The sequence below is a fragment of the Ovis canadensis genome, chromosome 5 (genome assembly GCF_042477335.2).
Source record: "Ovis canadensis isolate MfBH-ARS-UI-01 breed Bighorn chromosome 5, ARS-UI_OviCan_v2, whole genome shotgun sequence".
NCBI lineage: Eukaryota > Metazoa > Chordata > Mammalia > Artiodactyla > Bovidae > Ovis > Ovis canadensis.
Genome location: NC_091249.1, coordinates 18367943 through 18381685, shown reverse-complemented (window position 1 = coordinate 18381685; position 13743 = coordinate 18367943). Strand labels below are relative to the sequence as shown.

At 52.1% G+C, this 13743-nt stretch overlaps 1 protein-coding gene across 1 annotated transcript in view; it reads right to left on the bottom strand.

The window, feature by feature from the left end:
- Nucleotides 1-12482: 12482 nt before the first annotated feature.
- The window catches only part of PBX4 (PBX homeobox 4), a 69869-nt gene continuing 68608 nt past the window's right edge, over nucleotides 12483-13743 (bottom strand). Inside the window, exon 8 of the mRNA XM_069590606.1 lies at nucleotides 12483-13202. Coding sequence (XP_069446707.1) covers nucleotides 13179-13202 — 24 coding nt within the window. The 3' untranslated portion in view covers nucleotides 12483-13178. The remainder of the gene's footprint in view (nucleotides 13203-13743) is intronic.

The window sequence follows — 13743 nt, the reverse complement described above, 5'->3', positions numbered from 1 at the left end:
GTGGGTCACAGGGCACGGCGCCTGCACGGTGGAGGCTGAGGCCGGCGGCTCACACCCCTGCTTCTTTGCTACTGAGAGTCGGGAGACGGATGAGCTCCCAGCCAAGTCAGGGCCCCTGGGGGCCCTGCTTAGCCCACGCCACTTGCCTCTGGTGAAGGTGCCTCTGTCTTGGGTGGTCTGGGGGGAGTTCACCTGGCTGCCCCTCCTGAAGCCTGGCACAGGCACAGGGCCAGGGCCAGACAGACAGACAGATGGGCAGATGTGCACCCGTTTACTCTCACGTGATGTCTCTGTGCAGACCCATGGGCACAGTGATGCTTGATTGTGCTTAGGCGGTCTTTCCAGAACCCCATTCTGAAGAGGGACCCAGAGCCACACACAGATACCTCAGCCTGTAGGGGCCTGATTTGGGCCAACAGGAAGGTCAGGGACTGGAAAGGAAAAAAAAAAAAAAAACACAGAAGGGCCGAAGAAAGGGTTTCTGGAGAAGAGGCCATTTGCTATGGGCTTTGAAGAGAGAATAGGAGTTTGCCAAACCACTATCAGATATCCGAAGGTCTTGAATGCTGGTTTTAGAGTTTACCTTTTGTCTGTGAAGGTTCTGAGCAGGGGAGGGACACAGACAAAATTCCATTTACTACCTCCTCTTGAAGACCCAGCGTCTCCCTTCAGTGAGCTTTCAGTCTGATGGGGGAGGCAGCCAGACCCAGCCCGGAAGCATGGAGGAGTCCTGAGTTTTGTGAGGCACCTGCTAGGCATTGGGTTGGATCTCATCAACCACAGGTTCCATTATCATCTCTAGCTTAGGACTTCCCTGGTGGCTCAGACGGTAAAGCGTCTGTCTACAATGAGGGAGGCCTGGGTTCAAGCCCTGGGTTGGGAAGATCCCCTGGAGAAGGAAATGGCAATCCACTCTAGTTTACAGCCAATGAAAACTAAGGCTGAGAGAGGGAAGTACCACACGGAGGCAAGGCTGTTCACATACTGTGCTCGCTTCTGACTTAGCTGTGGCAGCTGACATGGTCACAAGCTGACCCTAAAGTCTGAAGGCCAGCATGGAGGGGTTCCAGTAAGTCAGCTTTGCCCAGAGTTGTGTCTTTGCCCCTGGGGTCCTGGCGCGGGGGGGAACCCCTGCTCATGGGACACACGAGCACCCCCTGACCCTCAGCACTATCGCCCCATCTCCTGTATCCCATGTCATTCTCTGCTGAGTGGCTCTAATGAGCAGCTTTAATGAGCGGCTTCTGGGCCAGAGGGCTGTCTGAGTAGGAGGCTGGGGGTGCTTCTTGCTGGGAGGCCAAACCACGGGCCCGCCGTCTGGCCCAGCTGAAAACAAACACTTGGAAATGGCCGGCCCGACGGAATCTAGGTTGTGGTCAGGCTGTGGCTGAAGAAGCCACTGGGAAAACACGCAGTCCACGCGGCCAGACCCAGCTTACGTTTCACCAGGCAGCAGCGGCCTGCCGGGCGCCTGGAGCTGAGGAATGTCCGTTCTCTAGCTCTCTGGAACCTGCCGCCCTGACGGGGGGTCCAGCTGCCGGGCAGTACTCCCCTCGGCCTCCTGAGGCCAGGATGTGGCCTGCCTCTTAACGGGTCCTCAGAGAATCAGGCCTCTTGGCTTGTCCCCTGGCCTAGATGCTGTTGGAAACCTTTTGTTTGCTTGTATGCCCCGGCCATGGGGGGCTCACTCCTTCACAGCCGTCATAGCCAGCAGCCAGGGGCTACAGCTGGACTGGTTCCCCTCCGGAAGCTCTGGCTCCCTTGACCACACGAAGGGGAGGTCCCGCAGCCTGAGGAAGCCCCACCCCACACCCTTCCACGGGTTCAGCCCCTTCCTGGGCCTCCAGACCTCCCCCATGCCTTTGGCGTTCAGCATGTCCTAAGTGGACCCAAGTGTCCTTCCCCCAGGAGGTGCTCCTTGCCCCACGGCAGCGCTTCGGCGCGTATCTCCCTGTCCGTCTGCCGAAGCCCTGGCGTGGGCAGACGGCCCGCACATCCGTTGAGCACATGCTGGATTCTGAAGCGCCTACCTGCATCTCTTCACCAGCCCCTCCCAGTGAGGCTGTTCCTATAATCGCTCTCCTGTACAGATGGGAAAACCAGGGCTCGGTGGATTTGCTTGGTGTCCTGGGATAGCACTGCAGATTCTGGAAGAGGGCCGTTCCCCCGCTGGTGAACTAGGATAGGGCCCTGCTGACCTCGTCTTTGGGGCTGGGATGCCCCCTGGAGGTCAAAGGGGGAGATGCAGCCTGTGCCCCCAGGTCGGCCTGAGAGGCCCAGCTCCCCTCAGGTTCTGTCGCGGCCCTGCTCGCACCGCCTCCGCGGCGCTCCTGGTCCCCGTCGGTGGGGGGCAGGGGCTCTGCGTGAACTCTTGCTGGGTCACCATGGAGACCCCTGAGCACAGAACCGGCCTCTCATGTCAGACTCAAGCTGGACCCGGGCTGGGGAGGGACCAGATGAGGGGAGGGGCCGAGTCCAGTCTGCCCGTGGGTGGATGATTCAGGTGAGGGCGGGAGGAGTCCAGGCGGACCGGGGATGCATGCCTGCCCAGACTCCAGGTTTCACTCCACCCAGGAGAGACGGCGAAACTAAACCAGAAGCTTCGGGGGGACTTTGACGATCTAGCAACACGGGGTAACTGGGGGGTCGCAGACCTCCCCTCCACACAGACCACAGCTCTCATCATCTCTCGGCCCTCCCCAGGATTCGCTTTGGTCTGGAAAGTCCCCATTGGCTAGTTAGGAGTATGACTGAGGACCAGAGGGGATTCCCTGGTGGTCCAGTGGTTAGGACAGGACTCTGAGCTTTCACTGCTGAGTACGCTGGTTCAATCCCTGGCCAGGGAACTAAGATCCAGCAAGCTGGGAAGCCAAAAAAGAGAAAGAAAATAACCCAAAATCTTGGGACCGCAGAGGGGAAGATCCTCCCTGGACATATAGCCCAGTCCCGTCCTGCCCCAGGTGACTTGGCTGGGGGAGGCTGGGGGAGGCTGGGGGAGGCTGGGGGAGGCTGGGGGAGGCTGGGGGAGGCTGGGGGAGGCTGGGCCTGGGCCCAGATGGGGAACAACGGGAGCCCCAGCCCCAGCTGGAGAGGTGCCCCATCTCTGTTCTTTTATTTTATATATATCTTTTGGTCATGCCTCCTAGCTTGCTGGATCTTAGTTCCCTGACCAGGGATGAACCTAGGGAATTCCCTTCCCCGCTGTTTTTGGAGTTGCCCCATCTTTATTCCAGAGGGGAAAGAAGGGCCAGGCCAAAACACTGTGGCCCTTGAAGTGCCCGTGGCCCTTGGACGCTGGCTGGCTGGTGAGGGGGCGGCGGCTGGAAAGAAGGCTGGGCAGCGGGCAGTAGTGCGTCAGGGACCCTGAGGAGTCAGGTCCGGGGAAGAGGGGCTGTAGGAAGTGGGCTGGGAGCAGAGCAGATGGGTGGGATCTTGGGGGGCCAGGTAGAGCAGCTCACGGGGCGAAGAAGGAGACAGAGGGCCCTCGGGCAGAGGGACCAGCCAGAGCAAAAGCCCTGGGGTGGGAGCATGTTCCCGGGAGGGGTGGTGAAGGAGGCCAGCGAGGAGAGAAAGGACGTTTAAAGACACCGTTTGTAAGACCTGGAGGAGGGGGAAAGCTAGTCGGAGAGGAAAGGGAGCCGCGGCCTGGACTTGCTTCATGTTGTCCGTGCGCCCCCTGGTGGCCGAGTGAAGGAGGGGCAGGGAGACGGGTCTGTCCTCCATCGAGTCTGTGCGCCCCGGCCGGGGCCCTCGCAGGCGGTCACAGACACTGTGGCATCCCGAGCCGGGTGCCCTTGGTCAGACCTCTGCTCTCTTGTCTTCCTGTCTCTGTGTTCCCCTCGGAAGGGGGACAAGATGACCCCAGACTCTCCAAGAGCTGGGAGCATGTTCCGGTCCTCAACGCTCTTGTGATTCCCACCAATCCTGTGGGGGCAGAAATTACTTCTATTAATATTTCCACTTCGCAGAGGGGAAAACCGAGGCTCAGGAAGGGCAGGGCATAGCCGGACCACCTCACACCATGGATACCTGCCAGGAGAGAATGGATCCCCCCCGGGGACCAGCCCAGTGGGCCAGAACTCAAGTTCAAGTCCTGCCACTTCATATCCTCAGGGTTGCCTCCATGTGCCTCAGTTTCCCCAGTCCTTCAGTTGAGGGAGGCTAGCAAGAATAGCTCCAATTCATTCTTCAAACTTTTCTTTCTGCTGATGTTGGTGTCCACTTGTGGTTGAACAGTTGCTCAGTTGTGTCCGACTCTTTGCGACCCCATGGACTGCAGCACACCAGGCTTCTCTGTCCTTCACCGTCTCCCAGAGCTTGCTCAAACTCATGTCCATTGAGTTGGTGATACCATCCAACTATCTCATCCTCTGTCATCCCCTTCTCCTCTTGCCTTCAGTCTTTCCCAGCATCAGGGTCTTTTCTAATGAGTCAGCTCTTTGCATCAGGTGGTCAAAGTATTGGAGCTTCAGCTTCAACATCAGTCCTGCCAGTGAATATTCAGAATTTATTTCCTTTGATCTCCTTGCAGTCCAAGGGACTCTCAAGAGTATTAGTTTCTGCTGTAAAACAACATACAACGTGAATAGCTGTGTGTTCTGCTCAGTCACCCAGTGGTGTCCGACTCTTTGGGACCCCATGCACTGCAGCCCACCGGGCTCCTCTGTTCATGAGAATACCCAGGCAAGAATACTGGAGTGTATTCCTCCTCCAGGGGATCTTTCTGACCCAGGGATAGAACTTGCATCTCTTGTGTCTCCTACACTGGCAGCTGAATTCTTTAGCGCTGTGCCACCTGGAATGCCCCAAATCAGCTATAAGTAACATATATCTCCTCTTTCTGGAGCCTCCCTACCAGCCCCCCTCCACTGGTGATTCTTTTTTTTTTTCCCAGAGCGAAGTTTATTGTGCGCATTCACACAGCAAAACTGTATCCGCCAACATAGGAAGTCTGACTCGTGCTGGGTTAGACTTCCCCGCCTTCCTGGGCCGCTCCAGATGCGAATGGAAGGAGGCAGCAGCACCAGACACCAGGGGGACTGGACGTGGGCGTTTAGTTTAATTGGTCTTCAATTTGTGTGTGTGTGTGTGTGTGTGTGTGTGTGGTTGCTCAGAATGTGGGATCTTAGTTCCCTGACCAGGGATCGAACCCATGCCCCCTTGCAGTGGAAGCAGAGTCTTAACCATTGGACCACTGAGGAAGTTCTAATCGTCCTTAAACTTGCCATCGAAGTAGGGCACCCAGTCCGGAATCAGTCACCGCTGGGTGGCCCACACTAGTCCCATGGTGCCCACAGTGCCCCTCATGCCCTCCTTAGGAACCCAGTTTCTGGCCAGCTTACAGTAGTGTGGGCCCAGGAACCTATTCAGCACCCCCAGGCTGGCTGGTGATTCTTGCATGAATCAGTGCGATCATGGGCCAGTAGGAGGCCCTTCCTGGAGAAGGCAGTGGCAACCCACTCCAGTACTCTTGCCTGGGAAATCCCACGGACAGATGAGCCTGGTGGGCTGCCATCTGTGGGGTCCACAGAGTCGGAGACGGCTGACGTGACTTAGCAGCAGTAGCAGGAGGCCCTTCCACACTGCTCCTGCATCTGTCGGTTACCCTAAAATTCAGGTCCTCTGGCTCCCTGACCTCAGGCTCCTACATATTTGGATGTGTGTTTGAGATTTAAAGTGCTACCCTTCATGCCTAAAGAAGGTCCCTCATCACCTGGTTCTACAAGGTCTGGGTCATGAGCTACTGCGATTGCTCACCTTCAACAAACCCTGAAGGGAGATCGGGGCAGAGATTAAGAATGAAGCTCTCAGGGCTCTGGGGAAACTGGTTGAGTAGCCCTTCAGATAGGTAGGTATTTTCAGGAGAAAACTTTAATGAGCTCAGTTTCTTGCATCTTTTCATACTTAGAAAAGCGCTGAAATCATTAACTGAGACATCTGGTTCGTGTGAGTAGCAGCTCTTCTGAGACACGTGCTTGATTGCACTTTCTCCGTCTCCAAGATCACATACATGCTGACATCCTCCCCCCTCTTTGGAGCAGTTGCTGGGAACTCTCTGAGAGGCTGGCGGGGCTATGGTCTTCAGTCAGTCCCCAAAGAAAACTCAAACTCACAGGTCTCATGCTGTGCACTTTTCAAAATTTAATTTTCATTTTATGTTGGAGTAACTCAACATCCAAAAAACAAAGATCATGGTATCTTGTCCCATCACGTCACGGCAAGTAGATAGGGAAACAATGGAAATGGTATTTTCTTGGGCTCCAAAATCAGATGCAGATGGTGACTGCAGCCATGAAATTAAAAAACGCTTGCTCCTTGGAAGAAAAGCTATGACAAACCTAGATAGCCTACTAAAAAGCAAAGACATCATTTTGCCGACAAAGGTCCATGTAGCCAAAGCTATGGTTTTTCCAGTAGTCATGTATGGATGTGAGAGTTTGACCATAGAGAAAGCTGAGCACCAAAGAATTGATGCTTTTGAACTGTGGTGTTCAAAAGAAGAAGACTCTTGAGAGTCCCTTGGGCTGCAAGGAGGTCAAACCAGTCCATCCTAAAGGAAATCAATCCTGAATATTCATTGGAAGGACTGATACTGAAGCTCCAATACTTTGGCCATCTGACACGAAGAACTGACTCAGTGCAAAAGACCCGGATGCTGGAAAAGATTGAAGGGAGGAGAGGGGATGACAGAGGATGAGATGGTTGGATGGCATCACTGACTCAACGGACATGAGTCTGAACAAGCTCCGGGAGTTGGTGATGGACAGGGAGGCCTGGTGTGCTGCACTCCATGGGGTCACAGAGAGTCGGACACGACTGAGCGACTGACCTGACAGTTGCTCTCCAGTGTTGCATTAGTTTCAGGCGTACAGCAAAGTGCTTCGTTATTCACATATATGTATCCATTCTTTTTCAGATTCTTCTCCTGTATAGGCTATTATAGGTACATAGAATGCCAGGTAGAGTTCTCTGCGCTATAGAGGAGGTGCTTGTTTGTTATTAGCTTATATATGGTCGTGTATACATGTTCATAGTGCACACACATTGTGCATTTTTATTTCATTCAGCACCCTCTTTCCAATCTCTCAGTGTTCCCAAATAAGGAACCCAAGGACCTGACAGCCCAGCCACACCCTGTCTAAGCTGGCCCCGAGGGAAGGGTGTCATGCGCAGGGTCCACGCCCAGACAGGGGCAGTTACCCCAGTCAGGGTCACACATTCCAGGCACATGGCTGCTGCTTGCAAAACTAACCTACAACCAGACTTTTGCTTTCTTTAAATCACCAATCAACCTCAGACACTTTGCTAACTGAGTATCATGATGAATACTGTTGTGGTTTGGTTGCTAAGTCATGTCCGACTCTTTCGCGACTGCATGGACTATAGGCTGCCACGTTTCTCTGTCCATTTCCCAGGCAAGAATGCTCGAGCGGGTAGCCATTTCCTTCTCCAGGGAATCTTCCCCACCCAGGGATTGAACCTAGGTCTCCTACATTGGCAGGAGCCGCCTGGGAAGCCTCTATGATTAATATTAGAGTGAATTTTTCTCTGGTGGGGGCCTTGGGATAAAGATGTGTGGATCAGAGAGAATATTAGCAGTTTTTCTGCCCAGACATCTGGCCAGAATGCCAGCCTTATCTGGGAGCTGGTGGAAATGCAGATTCCCAGGTTTGGCCTGGATCCAATGAACCAGAACCTCCATTTAAACCCATCTCTAGCCTAGACAGCTCAGAGTAGCCCTCAAGACTCTGTGTCCAGCTGCTTGGAACCCTGCCCAGGTTACAGTGGCTTTTGTCTCAGAGGGTGGGGCTCTAAGCAGAGAGAGTGTGCCTTCCTGGGGCTCCCAACCAGGTGATGGAGATGAGATTCCATAGAACCTGGAGGTGTCCCCTCACCTCTCAGAGGCTGCCCAGGACATGGATTCCCAGTCTCCGTCTCCCAACAAACTGGCTCACAAAAAAAAGGTCTCTAAAAAACTACCCAAATGTCATGCAAAAATATGCAAACCACACATGCATTTAATTCAAATAAAGCAAATCGTGCATATTATATGCAAACCACAAACACACATGCAAATATGAGAGAGAGAGTGCCCAAGTGAGGGTGGTCAGACACTTTGCAAGGGACACACTGAGCAGAATAGTGACAGCGGAGGTCCTGTTTCCTGCCCCGAGCCTGACCCTTTGTGTGGATCTGCCTTTGAACCCCACAGCTAGCAGGTAAGGGGTCTTCCATCCTGGGGTCCCTTGCCCGGGAGCAGCAGGTCTCCAGGCCTCCAGCTCTGTACTCTCTGCAGGGCCCTGGCGACCCCTGGTGGACGATGGTGGGAATCAGAGCCTGAATCGCCCACCCTCTCCTCCCTGAGCAGCGGCTTTCCAGATAGACCCTTCTCCGGTGGGCCTCCTCTCAGGTAAGATCCTGGATCACGTACGCCAAGCCAAGCATTAGTGGGTGGGTGACAAGCAGAACTGACTGGGGTGTGGTCAGTGTTCCAAGGGCTCCTTCTCCTCTTCCTGCACAAGCCTCTTTTTGTTGTTGTTTAGTTGCTAAGTCGTGTCTGACCCTTGAGACCCCCACAAACTGTAGCCCACCAGGCCCTTAGGGATTTCTAAAATGCAGACCGCCCAAGGGTAGTCTGCACCAATACCCGATCCTTGGTTCCTTCCCCAGTGGTCGTGGATGTGACCTGTGTCTCCTTCCAAAGATATCTGGATACCTCATTTTAAAAAATGTACCAAATTGTTATCTTCCTATTCTTTACAGTAACACGTTGTGGAGAAAAACAGCTTCAGCTTTTTAATGGTTGTATACTATTCCACTACATGACTCAACCGCCTGATTTAAATAGTCCCTGTGCTTTGGGCTTAGTTATGCTGTCGTGTCTGACCCTTTGCGACCCCATGGATTGTAGCCCATCAGGCGCCTTTGTCCACGGGATTTCTTCCAGGCAAGAATACTGGAGTAGTTTGCCATTTCCTCCTCCAGGGGATCTTCCTAACCCAGGGGTCAAACCAGCATCTCTAGCGTCACAAGGCAGATTACTGCTGAGTCATTGGGGAAGCTCCAAATAGTTCTCAACTGACAAATATTTCTTTTCCTTTTCTTGCAATTACAAAAAATGTAGCAGGAAGTGCATCATTTTGCAGGCATTTGCATGTTCCTGTAGGAAAATTATCAGCAGGCAAACTGCTGAGGGAGAGAGTGTGTGCATTTTTAATAATAATAGATTCTAGAAAATTGCCGTCTTGAGTCGCTGTACTGATGAGCAGTCTCCCCTGATCAGCTTTCAGGCTCAAGGCCTTGGGTCTGCCTACCTCTCTCCTAACTGGGGGCCTGGGGCACAGGTCACCAAGCCTCCGGGCCTCAACGTCCTCTCCATTGCATGCAGGCGCCATCAGCTCCCGCTTTGCCGGCAGGGCGATTCCTCTGAGCTCCTGTAATCCTTATAGTTCGATTACTGTCGTGTGGCCGCATTTCAGGCATTTTTTGAGTAATGTAATATGAAATGTTAGTAAAGTGCGACTTTAGGTGAAGAATTTGAGGTAGGGAGTTTGCTCAAATTGAAACCCTCTAGGAGACCCAGCCGGAAGCTGGAGGCTAAACCAACCCAGAGCTGCTTTCACGCCATGGCCAGGAGAGGGGGCAAGTGAGCAGCGAGCGCTAGGGCCGCCGGGGACACACAAGTTGCAACGTCGTCTGTTTCCCCTGGGACACCCCTGCAGGGTTTTCTCCAGCACCTGTGCTCTCTGCCTCCTCTCCAGGGTTCAGACGACCTCCCCTGGCGCATCCCACTTTCCCCTCCCTCAGGACCTGCCTGGCAGCTCTCCCCACACCTTGGGTGTTTCCCTTTCACACCCCACGGCCTCTGGCGACATTTTTGCTGCAAATGTGCTCAAGAGCTGACTGTGCTCTCTGCCTCTGAGTGCTTCTTGAACTGGTTTATGGCCCTGTGGTTCGACTGAGCCAGCCACGCTGGTGAGGCTTCACTTTCTGCTCCTGAGATCTGCCTTACTGACTTGTGACATCCTCTCTTGATTTTTGTCAATTTGGCCTTGGAATGCTGAATGAAGCAGGGCAAAGACTAATAGAGTTTTGCCAAGAAAATGCACTGGTCATAGCAAACACCCTCTTCCAACAACACAAGAGAAGACTCTACACATGGACCTCACCAGATGGTAAACACCAAAATCAGATTGATTATATTCTTTGCAGCCAAAGATGGAGAAGCTCTATACAGTCAACAAAAACAAGATCAGGAGCTGAGTGTGGCTCAGATCATGGACTCCTTATTGCCAAATTCAGACTCAAATTGAACAAAGTAGGGAAAACCGCTAGACCATTCGGGTATGACCTAAATCAAATCCCTTATGATTATGCAGTGGAAGTGAGAAATAGGTTTAAGGGACTAGATCTGATAGAAAGAGTGCCTGATGAGCTATGGAATGAGGTTCGTGACGTTGTACAGGAGACAGGGATCAAGACCATCCTCATGGAAAAGAAATGCAAAAAAGCAAAATGGCTGTCTGGGGAGGCCTTACAAATAGCTGGGAAAAGAAGAGAAGCGAAAAGCAAAGGAGAAAAGGAAAGATATAAGCATCTGAATGCAGAATTCCAGAGAATAGCAAGACGAGATAAGAAAGCCTTCTTCAGCGATCAATGCAAAGAAGTGGAGGAAAACAACAGAATGGGAAAGACTAGAGATCTCTTCAAGAAAATTATAGATACCAAGGGAACATTTCATGCAAAGATGGGCTCGATAAAGGACAGAAATGGTATGGACCTAACAGAAGCAGAAGATATTAAGAAGAGGTGGCAAGAATACACAGAAGAACTGTACAAAAAAGATCTTCACGACCAAGATAATCATGATGGCGTGATCACTCATCTAGAGCCAGACATCCTGGAATGTGAAGTCAAGTGGGCCTTAGAAAGCATCACTACAAACAAAGCTAGTGGAGGTGATGGAATTCCAGTTGAGCTGTTTCAAATCCTGAAAGATGATGCTGTGAAAGTGCTGCACTCAATATGCCAGCAAATTTGGAAAACTCAGCAATGGACACAGGACTGGAAAAGGTCAGTTTTCATTCCAATTCCAAAGAAAGGCAATGCCAAAGAATGCTCAAACTACCGCACAATTGCACTCATCTCACATGCTACTAAAGTAATGCTCAAAATTCTCCAAGCCAGGCTTCAGCAATACATGAACCGTGAAATTCCAGATGTTCAAGCTGGTTTTAGAAAAGGCAGAGGAACCAGAGATCAAATTGCCAACATCTGCTGGATCATCAAAAAAGCAACAGAGTTCCAGAAAAACATGTATTTTTGCTTTATTGACTATGCCAAAGCCTTTGACTGTGTGGATCACAATAAACTGTGGAAAATTCTGAAAGAGATGGGAATACCAGACCACTTGACCTGCCTCTTGAGAAATATGTATGCAGGTCAGGATGCAACAGTTAGAACTGGACATTGAACAGACTGGTTCCAAATAGGAAAAGGAGTACATCAAGGCTGTATATTGCCACCCTGCTTATTTAACTTCTATGCAGAGTACATCATGAGAAACACTGGACTGGAAGAAGCACAAGCTGGAATCAAGATTTCTGGGAGAAATATCAACAACCTCAGATATGCAGATGACACCACCCTTATGGCAGAAAGTGAAGGGGAACTAAAAAGCCTCTTGATGAAAGTGAAAGAGGAGAGTGGAAAAGTTGGCTTAAAGCTCAACATTCAGAAAACGAAGATCATGGCATCCGGTCCCATCACTTCATGGTATATAGATGGGGAAACAATAGAAACAGTGTCAGACTTTATTTTTTTTGGACTCCAAAATCACTGCAGATGGTGACTGCAGCCATGAAATTAAAAGACGCTTACTCCTTGGAAGAAAAGTTATGACCAATCTAGATAGCATATTCAAAAGCAGAGACATTACTTTGCCGACTAAGGTCCGTCTAGTCAAGGCTATGGTTTTTCCATTGGTCACGTATGGATATGGAGAGTTGGACTGTGAAGAGGGCTGAGCGCCGAAGAATTGATGCTTTTGAACTGTGGTGTTGGAGAAGACTCTTGAGAGTCCCTTGGACTGCAAGGAGATCCAACCAGTCCATTCTGAAGGAGATCAGCCCTGGGATTTCTTTGGAAGGATTGATGCTAAAGTTGAAACTCCAGTACTTTGGCCACCTCATGCGAAGAGCTGACTCATTGGAAAAAAAACTCTGATGCTGGGAGGGATTGGGGGCAGGAGGAGAAGGGGACAACAGAGGATGAGATGGCTGGATGGCATCACTGACTCGATGGACATGAGTCTGAGCGAACTCCGGGAGTTGGTGATGGACAGGGAGGCCTGGTGTGCTGCGATTCATGCGGTCGCAAAGAGTTGGACACGACTGAGCGCCTGAACTGAACTGAACTTCCAAATTTCTTTTTGGAAGTTTTGCAATATCTCCTTTATTTCTTTCACTTTACAAAAGAAGTTCTTTTAATTTTTAAAAAACTTTTTATTTTGCATTGGTGTATAGCCAATTAACAATGCTGTGATATTCAGGTGAACAGCAAAGGGACTCGGCCATAGATATATACATGTATCCATTCTCCCCCAAACTCCCCTCCCCTCCAGGCTGCCACATAACATTGAGCAGAATTCCCTGTGCTATACAGTAAGTCCTTGTCCCGGCTTCCACATTTCTATCCTGAACACGACGCTTCTGCCCAGCTGTGTGGACACACCAAGCTGCCAGATCAGAGCTGCGCTGCCCTCCCTCTGTGACATCCCGTCCAGTCTCCCTGTGGCTCAGAGTGCCCCGCTCGACCCGGAAACAGGCCGAATGGAAGGAGCGGGACCCAGAAGGCCTCATGCTGTGTGATCCTCTGTGTGTGAAATGTCTGGAACAGGCAAATCCACGGAGACGGAGCAGATTAGAGGTTGTCAGGGGCTGGGGAGGGGGACTGGGAAGTGACTGCTCACAAGGAATGGGTCTTCTTTTGGGTGGGCTGCTCAACAGACTCGATTGAGACTCTCCCGATTCCAGGCTGCGGTTTTGGGGCTTCCTAGCATCTTACCGTTCCTGCTGGGGGAGTGCGCAGTGGAAGTGTCACAGGCGCAGGGGGAGGTCCTGGTGGCTGGCCCCTGCGGCTTTCCAGGCAGCTCAGCCTACAAATGCAGGACACAGGTTTCATCCCTGGATCCGGAAGCTCCCCTGGAGAAGGAAATGGCAGCCCACTCCAGTATTCTTGCCCGGAGAATCCCATGGACAGAGGAGCCTGGCGGGCTGTCGCCCAGGGGGTCGCAGAGAGCCGGACACGACTGAGCGCTGCAACAGTGCATTGAAGGGAAGAGGAGAGGCGGCAGCGATGCAAAGAGCCAGGCCAGGGGCGGCTCGCGGGCCAGCACTCAGCACTCAGCAGTCGCTGAGCTGGGGGGTCGTGAGGGCCCAGGGCTGCAAAGATGGAACCACCCTAAGTATCCAGTACCAGGAACGAGGAGCTCACTCACTGGAGGAAGATCTTCCCAGATGCAGAGGCAGTGGCCGCTCCAAGATACATCATGTGGAGAAAGGCAGGGCATGCAAAGTGGGGACATGCACGCAGGGACACACAGACCATCACAGACCATCTCGGTAGGACCCTAACTCTGAGGATGGGTCTGCAGGGGATGCGGGTGGAGAAGGGGCCAGGGCCTGGATGGAGTCAGCTGAGACTGTATTACCTTCACTACAAATCTATTTCTTGAGACGTCCC